Source organism: Mesitornis unicolor, unplaced genomic scaffold (genome assembly GCF_000695765.1).
Source record: "Mesitornis unicolor isolate BGI_N332 unplaced genomic scaffold, ASM69576v1 scaffold2349, whole genome shotgun sequence".
Classification (NCBI taxonomy): domain Eukaryota; kingdom Metazoa; phylum Chordata; class Aves; order Mesitornithiformes; family Mesitornithidae; genus Mesitornis; species Mesitornis unicolor.
Window position 1 is genome coordinate 6046 of NW_010209033.1, and position 21443 is coordinate 27488.

The window sequence follows — 21443 nt, forward strand, 5'->3', positions numbered from 1 at the left end:
ACTATGAACCAGCTGACAGTGGAGCCTTTTGTATCAAGTGTGGAGGCTGGTTTCATGATGGTGCAGCTGAAGAGCAGGAGCATGCAATGAACTTACTCCATGGACTGGTTGTGTAGGGTTTTCATTTTAGACCTGTTCCACACTGGCATCTTTTTGACTGATCAAAGGAAACATTTTGTTTCACTGGGTGCATGAACTCGGTAGTATGTATTTTAACTTGATTTTATATTTTTTTTTCCCAGTGCTTTGTCTTGGGTTTTTTGGTACTTTCTGTGAAGCAGTTCTATCCACAATGCGTCTTAGATGTCAAAAAGATGAAGAGTGCTTGTGAAGACCCTGTCTCCAAGCTATTCTTTCATTCTTTCCACACAAGACGAAACTATAAGAAAGTCTGCAGAAAGGCATCAGTCCTCTGTGAGAGCTGCTCAAGCTTATCAGGATTCTGCTATCTCAAGAACTAGTGGCTACCCTGAGAGAATAAGCTGTCTTGAAGGCAATACTCAACTCTCTGGTCAATAGGGATGTTTTACCTACTTTGTTTCTTTCATAGGTACGTGGTGAGCTGCCAGCTATTGAACTATGGCATTCCACGAGATTTGGTACACTGTGGCCCTTGGACTTCTGCTGCCTTTTTCTTATGCCCATACAGACTTCTTCACTTCCATTGGTGAGACATGCTTCGGTGTTTTTGCTGCATAGCTGAAAGAATTTCTTGATGGCTCTCAAAACTGATTCTAGAATGATGTGTTAATGGCATGCAAGGCTTCAACTGGTACAGAACTAAATCCACATACAAATTCTCAAGACCTTACTGACTCTTTTTTGGGAGAAACATGCTTTGAGTTAAGCCAGTCAGGTCATTCTAATGTCCAAGGCTAGGCTTTGTATTTATTATGTATTCTTACAGGTATTGACTTGTAAACAAAATTTTGGTGTGGATTGTTACACGTATGTAGAAGCAAGCAAAACAGCTGCTGAGGGTACATAATGATAACAGTGTGTCAGTGTACTTTCTCTTGGGTTCTGATGGCCTGTGACACCGCTGAAGCTGTGGACTGTATAATTTCGTGATGAACCACTTCGGCTGTCTCCTTGCAGGAAATGAAGCCATTATTAACTAATAATAGAGCCTCTTTAGGAGACCCATTGAAGTCGTGCAAGTAATCTTAAAAATAAAACGCTGGATTAGTACTGTATATCAAACATGAAGTCTTTGTATATTTCTGTAGCTTTGTCTTTATTTGCTCTACATTACGTATGTTTGGATGAAAGCTTACTCTATTGCAACCTACTTCCTTTTCCAAATGGATCCTAAATTAGTTCTAATAATAAATATGTGATATTACATTAACTACCATGGCAACAAGCTTGGTCCAACATGAGATTTTTCTCAAAAGAAAAAAAAAGGCAGACCGCCTCACTCAAATTTTTTTGTTTTTTAAGCAAATGCAGAAGGATTTGGGGGAAGAAAGAGTTGAAGGTGGGAATAAAGTAGACAAGAAGAAGAATACCTCTAATTCTCAGTTCTCAGGTTTTTTGTTTCTCCTTGTCTAACCAAAGTAATTTGTTTTCTAGGTCATATGACGGACTTAATTAATACAGAAAAAGATCTGGTGGTGTCACTGAAAGATTATATCAAGGCAGAAGAAAGCAAGCTGGAACAGATCAAAAAGTAAGCAGCTTGTTTCATAATGCTAATAGTTAATAATTTGAGTCCACTCTTACGTAAAAAGTGCTTCCCAAGGCTGATTAAATTTGTGGAATTTTTCCTCTGAGGCAAAGCTTAAACTAGCAGTTTTTGCCAGCTTTTTGTCCCAAGTTATTATCTCCGAGCCATTGGTTTGTTTTATGCTGCTTTCTAATGATGACATCTAATCAACCCACTTTCTGTGTGATACCTTCACTTTGGGACTTCTGCTTGCACGTAATTCCCAAGGGGATGTAGTTCTTTGAATGGCAACCTGCTTAGTGAAAACTAAAACTCAAGAAGTCTCCAAATGAGTGTTACAAGGACTGCAATGATACACTAGATACAAAAGCTCTAAAAAGCATTGGCATGGCTGTACGTGGCCAACTAATGAATAGTAATAACACACTACAAGAGCAGAGTTTCTTTATACATGCTGTTTAGATTTAAAAGTAAAATAAAGCAAAATAAAACATACTGTTCTTTAAAAAAACCAAGAGATCTGATCATTGCCATTGCTATGTTGCTCTGTTCTATAGGTGTGAAGACCAGAGCCCAATATGTCAGATTTTCACAGCCTGAAATAAACACTTTTGTATTACTGAACAGGACTGCTTCCTGGCTTTCAAAAATATGTCTAAATCTGTCACGAGGATGTTTAAAAGGTTTTAGATAGATGCATTAATTTTATTTTAACCTTTGTGTGTTACATTCTGCCATCCAGAGAGAAAGATACTTCTGTCAGACTATATTTGTTTTTAACACTTAAAATATGAAGTTGGAATTGCTCACAGGTTTGGAACATTGTAAGTGTATTCTCTACAGCTACAGATTTGGTGGCAGCATGCTGATTGGACATCCAGAAGTGTGTAAATGCAGCTTACTGTGTAAGCATTGCAGCTGTTTTTCTTATATCTGCAGTGCTTGCTGTCAGGTTAGAGAAGTTAAAATAACTGTCACAGAGAGCCAGAAGAACCTGGAAAAAATGCCAGCGTTGTTTGTGTTTGTTGGGCTCTGTGCTTTGGCTGAAGGATATTGGTAGTTTGTGTTGATTTAAACTCAGTGAAAGTCAGTAATTCACTGAAATACGGGGGATGGCTCACACCTTGTGTGTGGCTTGTGGTTGAGGCTTTTATGAAACAAACTACTTGAAAGCCGTGTTGGTCTTGTGCTTGTGGCTCACAGTTGCAGTCACTTTCAGCTACTTGTTAGGTTTGATAGTCACACAGTGGGAAATGTAGGATGGATTTAATTGAGTGTAATGTGAATGCACAATTTGTTAAAACTGGTTTCTTCAGTTGTCAGCTTGCTGGAAGCTGGAGTTGGTCCATGGGAGCCCTTTGGGCACTCAATTTTGGAGGGGACCGCATCACTTGCATTGCTGCTGGTGAGAAGCCAGGCAGGGGCTGTCAGAATGTAGGAAAACAACTAAGGGCAATGTGGGAAGAGCGAATGCGCCTTGAACAGTTGTTGACACGTACCTGTGTCAGGTAAAGCAGGCAAACTTAATTCAGGCATAACCAAATTCTGCAACAAGCTGAATGCTGGCTTACGTACAGAGTTCCCTCCAGGCTACAGATTTTGTGTTTGCTTTATATTGGTGCTGATGTTTGGTATTACCTGTGGGGTGTGGCAGTTTCAACGTTAATTTATCCAGTTTTCAGGGTATTGTTACATGTTCTGTCTCTGCATTGTTTCGGATAGAGAGGGCAAGTTGGCTTGTTTTGCAGACATGTAGTAGCATAGTGCTGGTGCTTATAGCATGACTGCTATGCTTGTTGACCGGAGCAGACTGCCCAGATGTTTCCATTAAAACGGCAGATGAACAGCAGTAGCTGTTGAAAGGTGTGCTTGTTTCAGAGTGTGTTGGAGCTGTGAATACATTTTGTGTTAGAGAGGTTTGTGGAGTCCAAACTGTAGTGCCAGCACATTGATCTGGACTCCTCGTTTGGGAGTGCGGGAGCTACACATTGCTTAATACAAGCTTATGGTGTGGAAGGCAGTGTTGTAGAGGGAGGCAAGGGACCTATCATAGATTTAAGAGTGTGTGTCTAGAAGTAAAATAATTTGAGACAAGCATTGAACTACCTTTTTGTAAGCTTTAGAAAAAAAGAGCATTTAAAACTAAAAGATTAAAAATGTGGGTAAAGCTTTGTCTTTCGTTAGTTCTTCATGAAAACTCATAATGGAAGTGCCAGCATACTGCGTTTGGTAGGAAGGATTTCATTCTGAAGTGTTCTAACAAAGACCACAAGAGCAACACGAGAATTAGGCTGCAGCTGAGGAAAAAGATCTAAAAAGAAAAGAGAAAGGAAAAAAGCCCCTTTTTTTCCCTCTAGGAGAGCTTTATATATAGAAAATGTAAAAGCTTGCAATTTGTGTTGGGTTTTTCATTAGCAAAGACTGTTGAGTAGCTTGAAATAAGTTTTTATAGTGCACTGGCAGACTTTTACAAGAGACTTCAATGAATGTGTATTTTTTGCTATAGATGGGCAGAGAAATTGGATCAGCTGACAGATACTGCTACGAAAGACCCAGAGGGGTTTTTGGGACATCCTGTAAATGCATTCAAGTTGATGAAGCGGCTTAATACAGAGTGGGGTGAGCTGGAGAACCTGGTTCTGAAGGACATGTCAGATGGTAAGTGTGCCTGTAGTAAGAACAAAGATCATGTTGTAATTGTACTTAACTTGACGATGTCTTTCACGTGTCGTAGTCTGGATTAGAGCTGTAAGTCTGCTTTAGAGGTACCTTCATAAAAAGTAATGCTAGAAGACCTGACATTTTGCTGTCAGTGTGCTATCATTTGAGCTTTAGAAAGAAAGAGGAAAACTGCAGCGTTTACAGTGATGGATGCTTTAAATTTTGCAAGGGATCAGGGCATTCTTCATGTACTCTCCTACTTCTTGCAAAGTAGTATTTTAGGAAATTTCATCTTCAAGTGTGCTGACTCCATTGAACAGGAAACAGGGACCAAAACTCTTCTGACTGCAAGACACGCAGGGCTGTCCCTGAGTGTGGTCAAGTGCTGCTGTTGCTGATATGCCAAAAGTTGTTAAGGTGTGATGATTCAAAACCTGCATGTTGGCAGAGAGCGAGCACTTGTGTAAATGGTCTGAACTAGTGTAGTAAATGCTTTGCTGCCTCTATTCTTCAGCAAAAGTAGAAGATTTCATTAGGGAACAGGACATGCAGTAATTGACCGTGAAAAACACTTAGCAGCAAGGAAGCTGGGATGATTATATTTGATTTGTGAGAATCTGTCACAGCAACTAATACCAGGTGTAGGTTTGTAGTAAGAAATTATAAAGAAGTAGAGCTTTCAAAAAAGACCCAGGGTTGGTCTGTGACAGGGATTTAGCAAATTCAGCTTCCCTGTTGCTGCTGTGAGGGATGAATATGCTGACTGAAAAGGCTCTGTACCTGCCAGTGTAGTAAACACTTTGCTGCCTCTTTTCTTCAGCAAAAGTAGAAGCTTTTCAGTAGGGAACAGGACATGTAGTGATTGTGAAAAACACTTAGCAGCAAGGAAGCTGGGATGATTATATTTGACTTGTGAGAATCTGTCACAGCAACTAATAACAGGTGTAGGTTTGTAGTAAGAAATTATAAAGAAGTAGAGCTTTCAAAAAAGACCCAGGGTTGGTCTGTGACAGGGATTTAGCAAATTCAGCTTCCCTGTTGCTGCTGTGAGGGATGAATATGCTGACTGAAAAGGCTCTGTACCTGCCAGCAGGAAATCTGAACCAGTGCCTCTTCAGTCTTGAAGAGTACTGTCCTTAACAGTGTTTGTTGGTGCTCACAGGGCTGTTGTCTCTTCCTGACTAATTAATGGCCTTTCCTGAAGTGTTAGCTTTCTCTGGAGCAGGGAGTAATTTCATGCGTAGAACTTATAGAATTCTTGAGACCAAGAAGGTCAAGTGTTTCACTGCCTTTCCCAGGCTTCATCTCCAACATGACTATCCAGCGGCAGTTCTTCCCAAACGATGAAGATCAGACCGGTGCAGCAAAAGCCCTCTTGCGGCTTCAAGACACATACAATTTGGACACAGACACTCTCTCAAGAGGGAATCTTCCAGGTAAGAGTCATCAATGTTATCTTCAGAAGACACTATGAACTTTTAATAATATCCTAATTACAAATCATTGGACTCTGTTCTGTTATGTTTAACTGTGTAGCGTGAAGGTAACAATAGGAAAACATTTGAGCTAGCTAAAAAATTATGAGAAGTGGTGTGATGTGGGTTGTTGAATAGAGGTTGATGTAGGTATCAGTTTTAATTCTGCCACACCTTGAGCGAGAGGAACCTGTTGCTTCTGGCTGTGCTGGTGAAGAGGAGCCCAGGAGGAGCTGACCCACTCTGGCATACTGTTGGGTCTGTTGCTATGCTGATCCTGTTGGAAACTCCATCCACTTGGCTTTCCTGCCCCATGGGCTTTCTTCTGCCAGCACACTGTCATGTGGATAAAACACACTGCGCAGAATCCACATTTCTTTCTGAATTGAGATTCTTCTTCATCTTGTTCTCCTCACTCTGCTAGTTTTCTGCTTCTGCTAGAACTTGAAGATTTCTTCATAGTTGAAGTCTGCATCTTCTAGTTATGGTAAGATAATTTAGTGTTAATAGATTTTTAATAGAAAAGTCAATAGCAATGAAATCTTGCCTGGGTGAGGATTTTCCTTCCATTGAAGTAGTTGTGCACCGGCAGATACGTTGTTTTATTGCACAATGTAATGCATTTTAACAAAACAATTCTATAATTTCACAGAATCACAGAATATTAGGAGTTGGAAGGGACCTTGAAAGCTCACCCAGTGCAACCCCCCTGCCAGAGCAGGATGACTCAGACCTGGTCACCCAGGCGGGTTTTGAATGTCTGCAGAGAAGGAGACTCCACAACCTCTCTGGGCAGCCTGGGCCATGCTCTGGCACTGTGACAGTAAAGAAGTTTGTCCTCATGTTCAGGTTGAACCTCCTATGCTTCAGCTTGCACCCACTGCCCCTTGTCCTGTCATGGGCCATCACTGAGAAGAGCCTGGCTCCTTCCTCCTGACACTGCTCTTTACAAATTCATAAACATGAATGAGGTCACCCCTCAGTCTCCTCTGCTCCAAGCTAAAGAGACCCAGCTCCCTCAGCCGCTCCTCATAAGGGAGATGCTCCACTCCCTCAGTAATTCTTATGGCTCTGCACTGGACTCTTTCAAGCAGTTCCTGTCCTTCTTGAACTGAGGGGCCCAGAACTGAACACAATATTCCAGATGTGGTCTCACCAGGGCCGAGTAGAGGGAAGTGTCCCCTTCCCTCTCACTGATAAGATGGACCTTTCACATTGGGAATGCCTGAAGTTTCTTTGAGCTTAAACTTCATGGAGTGTATGAACTGAACAACAACAAAAGACAGAGCTTGAGCTTATGTGGCATTACCTGAGGTAATCCTTAATAGATCTATATGCAGGAGAAGACACACTGCTTCCTTGTTGGAAGAGTCTTTCTCTGCTGAGTTTTCCTTGTTTCCTCTGTTTGAAAATAGTACTGTGCCAGCTGGCAAAACACCAACTCTGTACAATCCATCTGTGTTTTTGCAAGCGCTCATTGTGGTCAGATGTCTAATAAAATTAAGGGTAATTTGCTTTATATGCTGTGATGTAGAACTTTGCTTTGGGTCTAGTTCAAGGCTGTCAAAGACACACAGATTCATTCTACTACAATAAGCAGTCCATTTTTTCAAACAGCACAAAAATACAAGACAAAGTACCTCAGGTGGGCTGTAGTTTATTGCTGCTTTTGAAGCAATAAAGTGTCCAGACTGCGTAATAAAGTGTAATTGCAGAACCTGAAAGTTGCGAAGTATAAAAGAGAATAGATTGGCCTGCACACAGCTCCAGAGAGGAATATCCCACGTGATCACTTGTCTGTGCTCTTTGTCTTCTTTCCCAGGGAACTTCTGTTTGGTCAGGTCGCCAAGTTTTGATCAAAAACTTTACTGTCGTATCGCTTATTAATTCTCCTTCCGGCATTACAGGCTATGCTGTTCCTTTATATTAATTATCAACCCTATTTGATGATTGCTGTCTCAAGCAGCCTTTTAAAAATTGCCTTTTCACGTGGGATGTTATGTTGCTTCTGCATGTGCCAGGCTATGGTCCTGCATCCTGTTACCCATTCCAGAGCATCTCTTTGTCTGAGAGCACTCCACCACCACCATTGCACCCATTCCCTAATCTTTGCATTACTTTAGAGTTTGCAGCCTCAAGCTCAGAAACTTGAAATAATCGGCCATCAAAGGATGGACCACAAGGTGTTTTAATTAGTGAGGAGAATCAAAGTTCTGGGGGATACTGCTTTTTGTGGACTTGTCTCCAGCTATTGAATCTCTTAAGGGATGTCTTCAACAGAAGAATTCCCCTGTTTGAATGCAGCTGTGGGAGCTGCTGTTAGAAATTCAGGATGTGTTACGATGTAATCACAGTGTAATTTTAGCTGTAAAACTGGCAGGTCCTGTTTCCTTTTTACAAGATTAAATTTGGTTTTTCAGTGGGTCTCAATTTACAGTGCCAAAAATAGGAATCCGTAATTTGTTCACTAGTGCTTTAATCTTTCAGAGGTCTCTTCAAATGTTTCTAAAAATGACTGACTTAAAAATCTTGAGCAGCTGGGAATTTACTGACTGATGTTTTCTTTTCCCTCCCCCACGAAATTGTCACTAAGAAGATGTGCTTCAGTAATGTCTTGAAAGCCATAATACAATGTCTTTGAAAACTGATTTCTGAAACTTCATGCTTGGCTTGCTCTTGCTCTTGCTCGAAGTGTTTGGGGTTTTGAAGAAGGAAGGCTTATTTTATTTTATTTTCCACTAACAGTAAAGACATTAGCTAGTTGCTGGTATTCTGGCAATGGAGAGCTGCATCTAACCACTTGTGTGTTCTGCCAAGGATTTACAGGCTTTAAATACTTAAACTGAGCCTTCAACAAATAGCCACCACAGAAGGGAGATGTTGAAGACCGCAATGTGAACAGAAATAAACTGTACTGTGAAGAATAAGAATTGGCAGAATGTTACTTTGAAGACTGGTCTGGAATTCTGTGTAAATTCTGTTTGGTTTGGTTTATTTTAAATACAGGTGTGAAGCACAAATCCTTTCTAACAGCTGAAGATTGCTTTGAGCTGGGAAAGATTGCATACACTGAAGCTGACTATTACCACACTGAGCTCTGGATGGAACAAGCTCTGAAACAGCTGGATGAGGGAGAAGTGTCCTCTGCAGATAAAGTCTACATCCTGGACTACCTGAGTTATGCTGTGTATCAGCAGGGGGACCTGGCTAAAGCCATGACGCTCACCAAACGCCTTCTGGAACTGGGTACGTGAGAGAGAGAGATCACAGGTCACCGCGGTCTGGCTCTGTGTTGCTGCCTATGGATTTGTACTGAGGAGTGTGGTTACCTGTATTCTGACTTGCGTATGGATTATTACTGATATTACCATTAGCATCTTGATGTGTAGTTCTCAGCAAAATAAGACTTGTATTCCTATAAATTATATTTTGCTACCATATTTTTAGATGGACAATTACAGTGTCAGCTACCACATCAGAAAGCAGCATGGTTAAGGATTGCTCCTTTTTATTGAAGTATTTTCTGCTTCCTGTCACTGTAAGCTTCTAACCGCTTACCTGTCTTAGTCATTACTGCCTCAAATTTGGTTCTGTTACTGTATCTTACATTCCTGCGTTGAGATTACTGCCTCTTAGGTACAGACAAGAACAAAAATTGTTGAAGTTGAAACTAAATTGGTGATACCAAAATCTGTGCGGATTATTGAAATGCAAATTAAGCACATTTGAGATTAAAAACTTGGAAAAATAAGAAATACAGAATGCAAGACAGCTAAGATTGTCAATTTTATGAAATACAAAAACTGTTTATGCTTCTATAAATATTCCACTGATCGACTGTCTAAAGGATGCTGTAGGAAGTTCAGAACTAAACCCAATATAGCAAAGACCAGTGAGAAACATTAAGAAACTGAAGCTAATTTTGTAAGTTTAGTGATTCATAAAAGCTTTGTCACCAGAAATCTGAATTCCCATGAGGGAAGTTTTTGGGTGTAAAGCCAGGCATGCTGTCCCAGCTCTCTCCCTGTCCTGCTCCCTTGTCTCTCCCTCTCTGATGAGATTGGCTGGAACGCCCAAACCCTTTTTCATAGTGCTAGGACACCTGTGCCTGCTGAAGATCCAGGCCTCAGAGTAAGCAGTTTCTTAACTGAATGGATTGAGCTTAGGTCTGAAAGCTCATCGTGTGTTTCCCTGCAGCTGAGTAAGGATATGTGCATGCTGGAGGCTAGCATTGCTTCCAGCTTAGCTCCGAGTTTTAACTATCTTGTGAATGTGTTCAGGCCAGAGTAAATGTTTCTAATTTCTATTTGAGAAGCAGTAGTGTGCATCTGTTTTCATTTTCTTTTGTAAATAGCCTTGTCTGGATACTTCTTTGCAAGTTGGAAACTAGCCAGTCATACTTGTCTGTTTCTTTGTCAACAGATCCTGAACATCAGAGAGCAAACGGGAACATGAAATATTTTGAATATATCATGGCTAAAGAAAAAGAAGCAAATAAGTCCAGTACGGATTCAGAAGACCAGGTGGAGAAGGAAACTGAGGTTAAGAAAAAGGATTACCTACCTGAGAGAAGGAAGTACGAAATGCTGTGCCGTGGGGAGGGTCTCAAAATGGTAAAGTGGAGTAGACTGTTTTAAAACGTATGAAAGCAACCGTAACAAAACAATGCCAAGAATTTGTATGTGGTGTAAAAGCGAGGAAATTGTTACAGCAGTTGGCTGCGTGCGTAGAATTGAGGATTAGCGTGTGTTGGATTTCTTCCCCGTTTCATTCTGTCCAGTAGACAAAAAGTAATACTGCCACAGGCACAGCTTGCTAACTTTGATGCACTACATAATCGTAATTAATTGAATAAGGATGCTGGAAGTCTGGATCTACATATGAATTGAATGAGGGTAGGGTTTTAGTGATGATTATTTTTAATAGGGCTATAAAGTACTGCTTGTTGCAGTATTAGAGTAACATTAATGTGCTGCAAGTACTCATTTCTCAAACTTAGAGCATCTCTTTAACTTGTAACATAACATTAACGTAGGGGAAGTGAATTGTTCCTGTCTGTTGTTCTCAGGACATCATCTGTTTCTTAGAGGTATCAATGCCATATGGAAGTGCTCTGATTATCTCTTGCTCCACCTTGCTTCCAGAGTCCTCGGAGACAAAAAAGACTCTTCTGCCGTTACTATGATGGAAACAGGAATCCAAGATACATTCTGGGCCCTGTCAAACAGGAAGATGAGTGGGACAAACCTCGAATTGTTCGCTTCCTTGACATCATCTCCGATGAAGAGATTGAAACTGTGAAAGAACTAGCAAAGCCGAGGGTAAATGCCTTACACGTCTTTCCCTTTTGGAATCTTAAATTCCTTGTGTAGTTTTCTGTGTGAGTGTGTGTGATTCTGTCTCCTCTTGAATGCAGATGTGCGTGCAATGTGCTCACACCTTGCTTTTCTCACCTTGTCGCTCTTGGTGACACTCTTCCATGGACACAGTAGGGAAGCTCTAAATTCTGTGTAATTAAGAGCCAGGTAACAGCAGTGCAGGATTGTCAGCCTCTCCCAGTAGGTGCAGTTTCCGTGCATGCTGTCTCAGATAAGGTGGAGAATATTCTACAACAGAAAATAAATGTACTGCAGCGAGGTTCCCTTGAAGTGATTCCTGTCATCTGGTTTTTGTTTGGTTTCCTGGTTTTGGTTTTTTTCTCTTTTTTAAGTCTATTTGCCAAAGCTGTGACAGGCAGAAGAGTGCAGCCTAGGGAAAGGCAGCCATTCCTCTGGTCCTGGAATGCCACGTTACTGTATAGACAGGAATGAGTGGTTGTATTCAGTGTAAAACTGACTTCTGTCTCTCAGGCTCTCCCTGTTGCCTGCAGATGAAAAAGCCTTAAAAGGGCAATACTTAATCAGTGGTACTCAGCTTCTGATGCACAATGCCAGCTCATCAAATCCTATTTCAGAAACTGGATCTGGAGGTTCTTGTTTCTGAATGCAGAATAATCCAGGGCAGCTCAACTGTCAAAGAGGAGCGTCCAAGACAAACAGCAAACTGATGGAGTTGCCTTCTGTATCCAGTTGGTACGACTCTGCATGCACTTCAGCATGTGTGTTGAACATGTAGTTAAATTGATTTTTTTTCCCCATCAGTTACCAGTTACTTTTAAAATAAGATTTAAACTTGTAGAAAGCTTTCCTGCATTTTTCTTCGGTTTTAGCCTAAATGGATTTTCATCCAGAGAGAGCTCAGCAAATGGAGGTCAGGGGGATAAGTGTATTAAGCATGAGACAAAGTGTTAGCTCGGTCTGCTGCAAAGTGAACCAGCTGTGGGTTGTATACGGGCACAGAGAGGATGAGGCTGTTCAACAAGTACTAGATAGCCTGGCAGCAGTTTTAAAACTTCCTGAAGGCTGATGCATTGTAAGTGAGAAATACAAGCAATTCTCTTCATTTACCTGTAAAACCTTACCTATCTGCTCTCCTGTCAGGCAGCCTTGCTGCAAGTCTGAAAATCAGAGCCCAAGTTGTTTTGTCTGTCGATGATTGAGCCCTTTTGCTACTGCAAAGCTCTGGCATGACATCCGTGGAATATGCCTGAATTACTTCTTTATGGAGTAGAAGTCTCAGCACTGAAAAGAAAAACCTGTGAACGTGGTGGTTTTAACTTCTGAACTTGCTGAGATAATTGTTTTCCTATCAGATGTTTGGCTCATGGTAAAGACTTGGAGATTCATAGCTCATTAATGCAGAAGCATCTGTATGCAGTTAAGTGTTCAGCATATTTCCTACCAAGGCCTTGCAGGGCTCAGTAATGAGTGTAGCAAAAGGACTGTGTTTTTTGAGACCAAAAGGTCATCTCCTTGTTTGCGATGCTTAGGATGTTACCGTCACCGCCTCTCAGAAGACAGTGCTGTCTGATGTGCCCAGCCTTCTGTTGTGCTGGCGCCGTAAGCTGGCAGGGCGAAGCTTTATTATTCAGCTGTGGGAGTCTCGCTGGAGTCGTAGTTTGTGCCTTGATTCTTACATGCATCTGCATGAGATCAGAGGCTCCATACAAAGAGTTCCCAGTACCTGTTCTTGTTAGTAGGCATGGAGAGCCCTTGATTTACTTATTTTAACAACAGAAAAATACCTTTACTTGTTTGGGACTTGGTATGCCGTTTTTGTGCCTCTTCCAAAATGTGGGCTCTGCAGCTCAACCTTTCCGGTTCCGAGTGATGGATGGTGTCCGATAGTACATGAACAAAGTTAAAGGGCGCACGTAAGGTTCTGAATTACATTATTAACGTGGATGGAATGGCGTTACGTAAACTGAGTGCAACAGAGGAAAAGGAAAGCCTTGAACCAAGAGTTTGCACTCTGTACAACTCAGGAATACACTGGACACGTATCTATGGACTAAACAGTTTGTGTTGGCAGTCATGGTTAAAAGGAATTTGGTGCTGCTTTTGGTATAGAAAGAATCAAAAAGGTAGGGTTATTCATCTGCTGCTTACACAAGGTCACAGTGTTGCCTGGATTCAATTTAACTCTAAAACTCCTCTTACATGTGCAGGACAGAGAGCTAACAAAGGATCAATTGTACTTGTGCTGTAATATTGTACTGCTTCCAGCAGTTGTTGCAGTATGAAAGAATTGAAAGCTTTTAGTTTACTTTATTCTGCCGACTGTTCTTGCTACAGAAATGGAAACATCACTTCCTGGAAAACTCGATCTTCTCTAACTCCATTTTAATAATAAAAAAAACCATACCAAAAACTCCTAAAAACCTTCTCTTTGTAAAATTGGAGACTCCCTATCCTTCTTCATCACTGCTTTACGACTTTCCACTCCCTCCATAAAAGAAAAAACCACCGCAAAAGGTGACTGGGCGGCTGGCATGGGGGCTTGCGTGGTATTTCCCCTTAGGCTTCTGAATGGTCGGATTGCTGTGATGCAGTATGTGCTTTGTAATGCAACTGTTCTGATGGTTCGCTTCACAGCTGAGGCGAGCCACCATTTCAAACCCCATAACGGGAGCCTTGGAGACGGCACATTACAGAATTAGCAAAAGGTAAGAGAGCTCTATGCCAGATGTTTTGGGCCCGTAATGAGTGCGTACATTCTGCTCATTATGGGGAAAAAAGAGGTGGTCTAAAAAGCCAACTTTGGCTTTGTAGTCCACTGCCTTATTACACGCAGATCTGTAACAGGCTGTTACTGCTGAGTTTCTCAGTCTTTTCCTTCAGCTAGAAGTTCTGGGGGCATATTTTGATTTCTTCTACTTTTTTTTTCTCACCTCCCCAGCACGCATTCTCAAATGATCTGTACGAGAAGCAGGTCTTTACAGTCAGTGTAAAAATTACGCGATGCTGCAAAACCTTCAGTAGAACCTATTAATTTTTTTTACATTCCCTCCCCCTTGCTGATCTCACCAACCCAAAATTGTTCTCCTTTACCTAGTAAAAATCTGTCAGACCACTTGAAGTGCCTGTACATGTGTAAGTTATGCTTGAAGTTGTTACCGTGCGTGACAGCTGGTGTGGCCTGCAAAACACACGTTCGTTAGTCACACAGCATCTCATTGTCCGAACTAATCCCATTCTCCTGTCTGGGCTCTTTTACGTCCTGCTGACACAAGTCTGGCAGAACACAAGCTCCTTGTCACTGGGCTCCTGGTCCTTTCCAGCTTGTCCATTAACTACTCTGAGTCTTGAATTTAGCCAATGTTTTCCAAAATTGGCTGGCTGTAAAAGAAACCACCTGCCCCCTGCCCGCCCCCCTGGTTTTAGTAGTGGTGATTAAAAATTGTCCGCATGTTCCATCAGCATTCAGCCAAAATTCTGAAAGGAGTTAAACTTCTGGGTGAAGAGAAACTGGCTGTGAAACTCAGCATCATAAATTATTTGCAGAAAGTCTCTAGTTTAAAACAAAAAAAAAAGGAGAAAAAAAATAAAAGGAAAAAAAAAAGGAGGAAAAAAAGTGAAAGGACAATCCAACCAAATTTTTCCAACCAATTTCTTCTGATTTGGACGTGGCAGCTACAGCTTCTGTTGCCCTTCTAATATTGCTAATTTAAGAGCATTGCATACCATCCGGACCAATCGGAACCCTTTCAAACACCTGTGGCTTGGCAAAAAAGCAGCCGACTAGGTGGGTAAGCCCTTGTCCTTTCTCTTTTTGTAGCTGAGCCGTGCTACTGTTCATGACCCTGAGACGGGGAAACTGACCACAGCACATTACAGAGTCTCTAAGAGGTAAGGGAACGTCTTCCAAAGGTATACCCAGTCTGAGGAAGTCTACTGCTTCATCTAAACGTGGGGCAAAGAAGGATTTTGCATAGCTTTTCTAGTCTTAGTCTCTCTTTAGAAGAAAGAGGTGGAAGAAGAAAGAACCTCCAAGATGGAGGTGCCCTCTTTTGCTGAGCATGGCTTGTGTAGTGCATCTGTTGTACTAAAACGCTAGCGCCGCGCCACGTTCTGCTTCCACTAACCCACCGTGCATAAAGCTGTGTCTGTAGCTCACCTCGGCCACTAACCTCCAGTATTGATCCTTGCTTACAACTAGGCACTGATGAGCTGCTCCAATTCATGGGAGCAGTGCAAATTAAAGCTGGCTGATGATTTGAAAGGATTTGCTTGTTTAAATGATTGGAAGGAGCTTGAATAGAAAACTAGTGTTGTTTCAGCTGCTTTGAAGAAAAACAACCCTGAAATTAGAATGGCTAGTAGCTTAAGGGTTTTTATTTAGCTGGGAATTTCTTTAGAAAGATAAAAGTGCTTCAAAATACTGTTGAAAGACAACTTGATTGATTCAAGAATGATTATAACTCCCATGGAAACGAGAAAACCATTGTAGCTGGTCTGATCCTTAAAGCCACGCTTGTTACAAGAGGTGGCAAGTTGAAAACGTTTGTTCTTATACATTGAAGACTGCCCTGAACCTTTAGGAGCACGCAAGTAGTGGGAATCCTGTCTGCTCCTTAAAAATACCTCCACAGGCCCCCTCCAGAACGACTTCAGGAACATATGTTTTCCTGTTTGACATGTGTTGCATTTAATTTTGCTTTTTTGTTTTTAATTTTAAAGTCTGTCCGTGTCTTACCTACCTTAGTTATCTGTGACTGCGTATTTTAAATAAACCATTTATTTAGTCCTGGGAACTGCTCTGGGGCATTTACTGAAGAAACTCGTTAGTGCATTTGAACATACTCTCCTGGTTTCTGTCAAACTTGATGTGCTAATAAGAGGAATTGGAGAAGGTGACCAGATCACTGAATGAAACTGAGAGGCAGACTTGGCTCCTACTTAAACAGCTGATCCTTAGTAAAAGAACTTTTTACTTAGTATTGATTTTCATTCGTGGGAAGTGTTGCGCCTTGAGACTGTTGCAGATGCCACAGTCAGAAAAACCAGCGCTAGACACCACCCATCATTAAAAGCCAATGCCCTCCTGACTGTGTGTGCCTGATGGTGCAGCCAGGTCCCGTTGCCATCACCTTGTTACTGGCTTTGTGACATGACAGAATGGCTGAATCTCATGGGGCTTTAGTCTGGAATTAACCATGTGCTGTACCTTGCCTAGGGACTCTGATACAGCACGAGGGCAGTGTTGTCTGCTGAGCGCTGCTGCCTGGGGTAGAGCCAAACGTCCTGTTCCTGGTGAATGACACCCTTAAATGTTTAAGGCTTGGTGCTCAAAAAGGTGGCAGTCTGGGACTTCCAACATACCAAAGAAACTCACAGAATTACATCAGATTTTACTGAGCTAAGATTTTTAGTTCTCTGTCTCACTGGAAACTGGAATTAGAATTGCAAAGAACCATACAGGTAAATGGGGCACAGCACACTGTGAAGTTAGTGACAACAATTTTTTGAGGGTAGGAATGGATGTGAGGGTGGAAGGGGACTTTACTTCTTGTGTTCCCCCTTGCCTTTGCATTCCTCCATGTGCAGATTGTTTAGGATGTATAGATTTTAAAAGAGAACTTGACACCTAAATCTATAGTAGGAGATAAAAGCCACCCCAAAACTCCCAAGCCTGACTGCTTTAGAAGGGATCGTGTTGCTAACGCTGGATCACTGAACCCCTCTGTGCAGAGTCACTGGTAGAAACATCTTTCTGTGAGGGCTGCTTGAGCTGGTTTGGATTCCAGATGAATCACTGCTCCTGAAAACAAAAAAATGCTTGCTTTATGTTTTTAATAGATGACTGCTTTCACCCTTCAAACATTCTTTCCTAGCAAATGCCCTTCTAAATTACAGCATTCCTCTCTGAGAGAGGACTACTGTTCCTGTGCAGTACGTGGCAGGCTGTATAAAAGGGGGCACCTTGCCAGCGGTACGAGGAGCACCGTCAAGCCGTGCTGCGTGCAGCACCGGAACAAACCCAGCCACTGCTTTTAAAGCTCTTTTTTGTCCTTCTCTCCTCCCAACAGCCAGTTGGAGCTTATAGCATATGATGTTAAAGTTTCCACTTCAGAAATACCAGGCTGTGCTTTTATTCACTCCCTGTTGCATCTCTACTGGTCCTTTCTACATACTAAGTACATTTTAGAACATTTTTAAACAGAAATGCCAATGTTTTGATTGACCAATGACTGTTACAAAAGTGGGGTTGATAACGTCTGGTACCAGAACAGTGAGTGCAGCTGGAGGAGATGAGCTTTGGGGCCTGTAAGCACTTGTATGTCATATAGCTTTGGACAGTTGTCTAGTTTTTATTCCTAATATGCTGCTTAGTCTAAAATGATTTCTATATGTGAGTATTGTACTATTAAATATTTAATGAGTAACCCAATAAATAAACATTTAATAAGTGACCCAATACAGAATTATAAGAGGGAGGAGTAAATGTAATTACTGCTAGCCGTTTGTAATGACTATAAGAGTTAAAGGCCAGATCTTGGTGTAAGGAAGAAGAAAAGCAATCCCCTGGCATGAATTCAGCGTGCCAATGAAATTCTCATTTCAATTTCTAGAACGTATTAGCTTAGTTCACGGGTGTCTTTTTACAAAGCCAAATGGGACACCAAAATACTATGCCTTTGTAGTCAGGGAATTTGGGGTTTTGGTGTGGTGGTTATTAAGGAAATACCAAATCCTCCTGTAAGTCTAAAACTGCCATGTTTATGACTTGCCAGAAATAGGCTTGTCTGGTTTTGGTTTGGTTTTTTTGGTTACAGAGTTCTGTGCCCATAATGGACTCATAGATGTCAGCTGGTCAAAAATACGACAGAATGCAGTTCATGCAAGGCAGCTTGTCAGATCAGCACCTTAATGTTACAAATGTGCGTTAAAGAATAGAGCTGTGTGCATTTCCTGAATCATGCTGAACCTCGGACTGTGCATTTATTAAAAGAAACGTGTTTGTTGAGCACAATCCATGGCTGTTAATTCTGCATCACAGACACCACTGGTGAGGGATTTTATTTTTTTAATTGATAGACAAGAGCAGGGAAAATTCCTTTGTGTGAAGAGAATAAAGCTATAAACGGGCTTGAACTAGGCACACACTTAGATTGATGTTAGCAAAGGCCCAAGGCAGAGACAAGCAACAGGAGAGGCCAGCGCAGCACAGGTTGTTGTGTTCTAAGGAGGCCTCTAGGCAAAGCCTGCAGGCTCAGAAGCCCTTGTTGTGGCACGGAGACTCCCTGAAGCTGGACAGTTGGTGCAGGGCTCTGCAGGCCCTCCTGAGCGCTCTGCCCTTGCAGGAGGAGATCTCGTGGCACTGGGAGGGTTAAGTCACACTGCAGCTCTGTGTGAAGCTCTTCAGCACTGTGTGCCTCCCCCTGAGTTTTGCTCAGCAACCAGGCTGGCACTCAAAGTACGGTTTCAGTTCGTGTTTCCTCCACCTTACATAGACTTTCTTTGTATCCTTGGGCAATTAACTTTATTTTAAAAAATACACATAGTACTTTCCCTTCATGAAAGGCTGTAGTATTCTCCCAGTTGAAATCATTCATTGCAATTCTAAATAACCAATATCGTAAGAATGCTTCATTTTTTCTTTTCTTGTTGGTGGATTTGTTGGGTTTTGTTTTGTTTTTATTTTTTCCTTCTTTCCCTTAAAGCTGACAGGTGTAGGCTGGACAGGGGTAGCTGAAGACTGCACTTTGAAGCTAATGGCTGTGTTGGGGCTTTTCTTGTGTATTAGGTGTGAGGTTAGGATTGCTTGTGAGTGTCCAACGTGGCTGCGTGGCATGTGGCTGCAGAGCTGCTTATTTTTTTTTTCCAAATGCTTCATATAAGTAGTGTTTGTGTTCTCCTATCACCCTAAATCAGAGCAGGTTGCATCGTAACCCTTCCTTACACTAACAGTGTTCAGCAGTCAGTGAATCTCGGTCTGTGTCTGTGCAAGTCTGTCTTGAGAAATCACATTTCTTTCTTTTAGCTGTAGTTCATTTGTCATTAAAAGAAATGATCGTAGAGATTCTGTAACCTGTGTCAGTGCCTTGTGTCATATGTCATGCTACTGTTCCTCCCATGCAATGTGCTTTTTGGTGGTTTTTTAATACAATTTTATTTTCAATACAATTTTTTTAATGCAATTTTTTTAATTAAAGATAACAACCTTAATTTAGCATAGACGTGAAAGTCCATTTGAGTAGAAATACTATGATGTACTTACCAGCTAGGCTCTGGGCTTAGGTATTTCTGTCCAACAGTCTTGTAAAAGCAGCAGGAACCACTGATGAGCCCAAAAGGATGAGTCAGATGCTACAAAAAAGATAGAAGTGGCTGTCTCTGTTTTCCTGCAAAAAAAAGAGGAAAAACAAATCACCAGTACTAACATCCACGTTAGCCACTCACAGGGGTCTGCCAGGGTGAACAGAGAAAAGGACCAGGGAGGGCAGTGAGCACGCCAAGAGAGGAGCGGGTAAAATGAAGGTGCATTACCTAGAATGGGATGAGTAAAGCAGCAAGAAAAGGCAGTGTTGTGTGCAGACGAGTGGTGTTTTGTTGTTGTTTTTTAAAAAAGACACTGTAGATAAAACTGACTTTTTTTTTTAAAAGGAACAAAACAATTACCTTCTAAAGAGATGAGCTGTGTGTGCTTGTTTCCACGTAAGCCACTGGCTGTGTTCACGGATGGGAAGGGTCCAGCAGGGATGAGCTGTGGTTCCACTGAGCTTGTGCCCCTCTGCCAGACACCGCTGTTCTGGGCTGTGGCTACTTCTGGAGACACAGCTCAGCTGCTTCCCAGTCATGCAGCTCTCGAGCAGAAGCCACTGAGTAGGAAATGCTGCACTGGGTCTGGGGGAAGGCAGCGATTCTCAAGTAGAACTGGCTGGTCACACCTTGCCCTGCTGACTGGTTTGCCAGTTATTTTAACTGCAGTATTTCTAGCTGAAAAGTTCCAGTTTAAAGTAGGAGGCAGTTTGAACATGCGTTTGGAACTATGAGGCTGACCTTTCACATTTATATGGTAAAATTAAATAAAAAGTTATTTCTTCCTCCTTAAAAGCAATTGCATACCTTAAACGTGTGCTAAATACCAAATTTGTAATAGGCTGTTTTGGTAGAAATTGTTCAACAGGGAAAATAGTACAGAATTTCATGCGTTATTTAACTGTTTTCTTAATGATTTTTAGCAACATTGCACAGTAAGTAATGTGAAAGGACAGATCACAGCGTGCATGTGCCATGTGGAAGAGCTGAGTTACAGTCACGTAGACTCTGCCTACACTAAAGCATCTCAGCTTTCAAAATGCATCAAATGTGGGGTCTAAATTAGCTGTTTGGAGTGGGTAAGAGCAAATGTGTTTTGTGCCTGTTACAGAAAACATCTTGAAGCAAATCTCACTGTCTGGAACATTTTCAGTCAGTTGGTAGCCCACTATGGGAATTAAGGGCTTCAGTTTTAGAGCTTCTTTAAACCAGTGCTGTAAGTGTTCTTTCTAGAAAACGTGTTTATTAACTGGAGGCCTTAGTAATGCTCTGGAAATATTTCTGACCATCCTACCAAATGCTTGAAAAGTACGAAAAAATGACTCTCAAATGTGAAGTAATTCCAAACGTCGCACTTGTACTGCTAGCTTACTGCCTGTTACTGCCATGTTTTATTAATTTTTATCTCCCACCCCCCCTCCCCTCCCCTTAGTGCGTGGTTGTCTGGATATGAAAGCCCTGTGGTATCTCGCATCAACACAAGGATACAGGACCTAACAGGACTTGATGTCTCCACAGCAGAAGAACTGCAGGTAAACTGTTAGGACGAGAATGACGGCAGATGTCAATTGGCATTTCCTTTTGGATGCTTTGTGTGCAGCACCGTGTTCACTCAGGTGGTGGTGGTGAGGAGGCCACACAAGCTCATTCAACCCTAGGCCGGCTAATTTGATGATTGGTTTGATTCCAGGCCATGGAGTGGGTTTTTTACAGGCAGGAAGAAACAAAAATTATCTTTGCAGAGTAGCACGCAGTAAGTGAAACTCCTGCTGTTTGTTGAAGTGAATGTGTAATTCCTTCTTATTTAAAAAAAGAAATACTATTCTTAGTCCTGGCTAACTGGGGAGGTCCCAGTCGATTGGAGGCTTGCAAATGTGATGCCCTGAGTGCCATCACACAGCACATGCAGGACAACCAAGCGATCAGGCCCAGTCAGCATGGGTTCAGGAAGGGCAGGTCCTGCTTGACTGATCCTGTCTCCTTTTATGACGAGGTGAC

The 21443-nt window shown here is 41.8% G+C and overlaps 1 protein-coding gene across 1 annotated transcript; it reads left to right on the forward strand.

Moving 5' to 3' along the window:
- The first annotated feature begins 563 nt into the window (after positions 1-563).
- LOC104533960 (prolyl 4-hydroxylase subunit alpha-1) lies at positions 564-21000 on the forward strand. The gene is made up of 9 exons (XM_010192718.1): positions 564-667; positions 1576-1672; positions 4176-4327; positions 5629-5766; positions 8812-9051; positions 10228-10418; positions 10950-11126; positions 14962-15032; positions 20878-21000. The coding sequence occupies exons 1-9, from the start codon at positions 580-582 to the stop codon at positions 20987-20989; spliced, it is 1266 nt and encodes a 421-aa protein (XP_010191020.1). The 5' UTR covers positions 564-579; the 3' UTR covers positions 20990-21000.
- The last annotated feature ends 443 nt before the right edge of the window (positions 21001-21443 follow it).

Excerpts from the sequence above, each read along its gene's own strand:
- LOC104533960 (XM_010192718.1), top strand. The coding sequence starts at position 580 with ATGGCATTCCACGAGATTTGGTACACTGTGGCCCTTGGACTTCTGCTG. Across the intron at positions 668-1,575 it reads AGACTTCTTCACTTCCATTG|GTCATATGACGGACTTAATT; the intron begins GTGAGACATGCT and ends TTTGTTTTCTAG. Across the intron at positions 11,127-14,961 it reads AAGAACTAGCAAAGCCGAGG|CTGAGCCGTGCTACTGTTCA; the intron begins GTAAATGCCTTA and ends CTCTTTTTGTAG.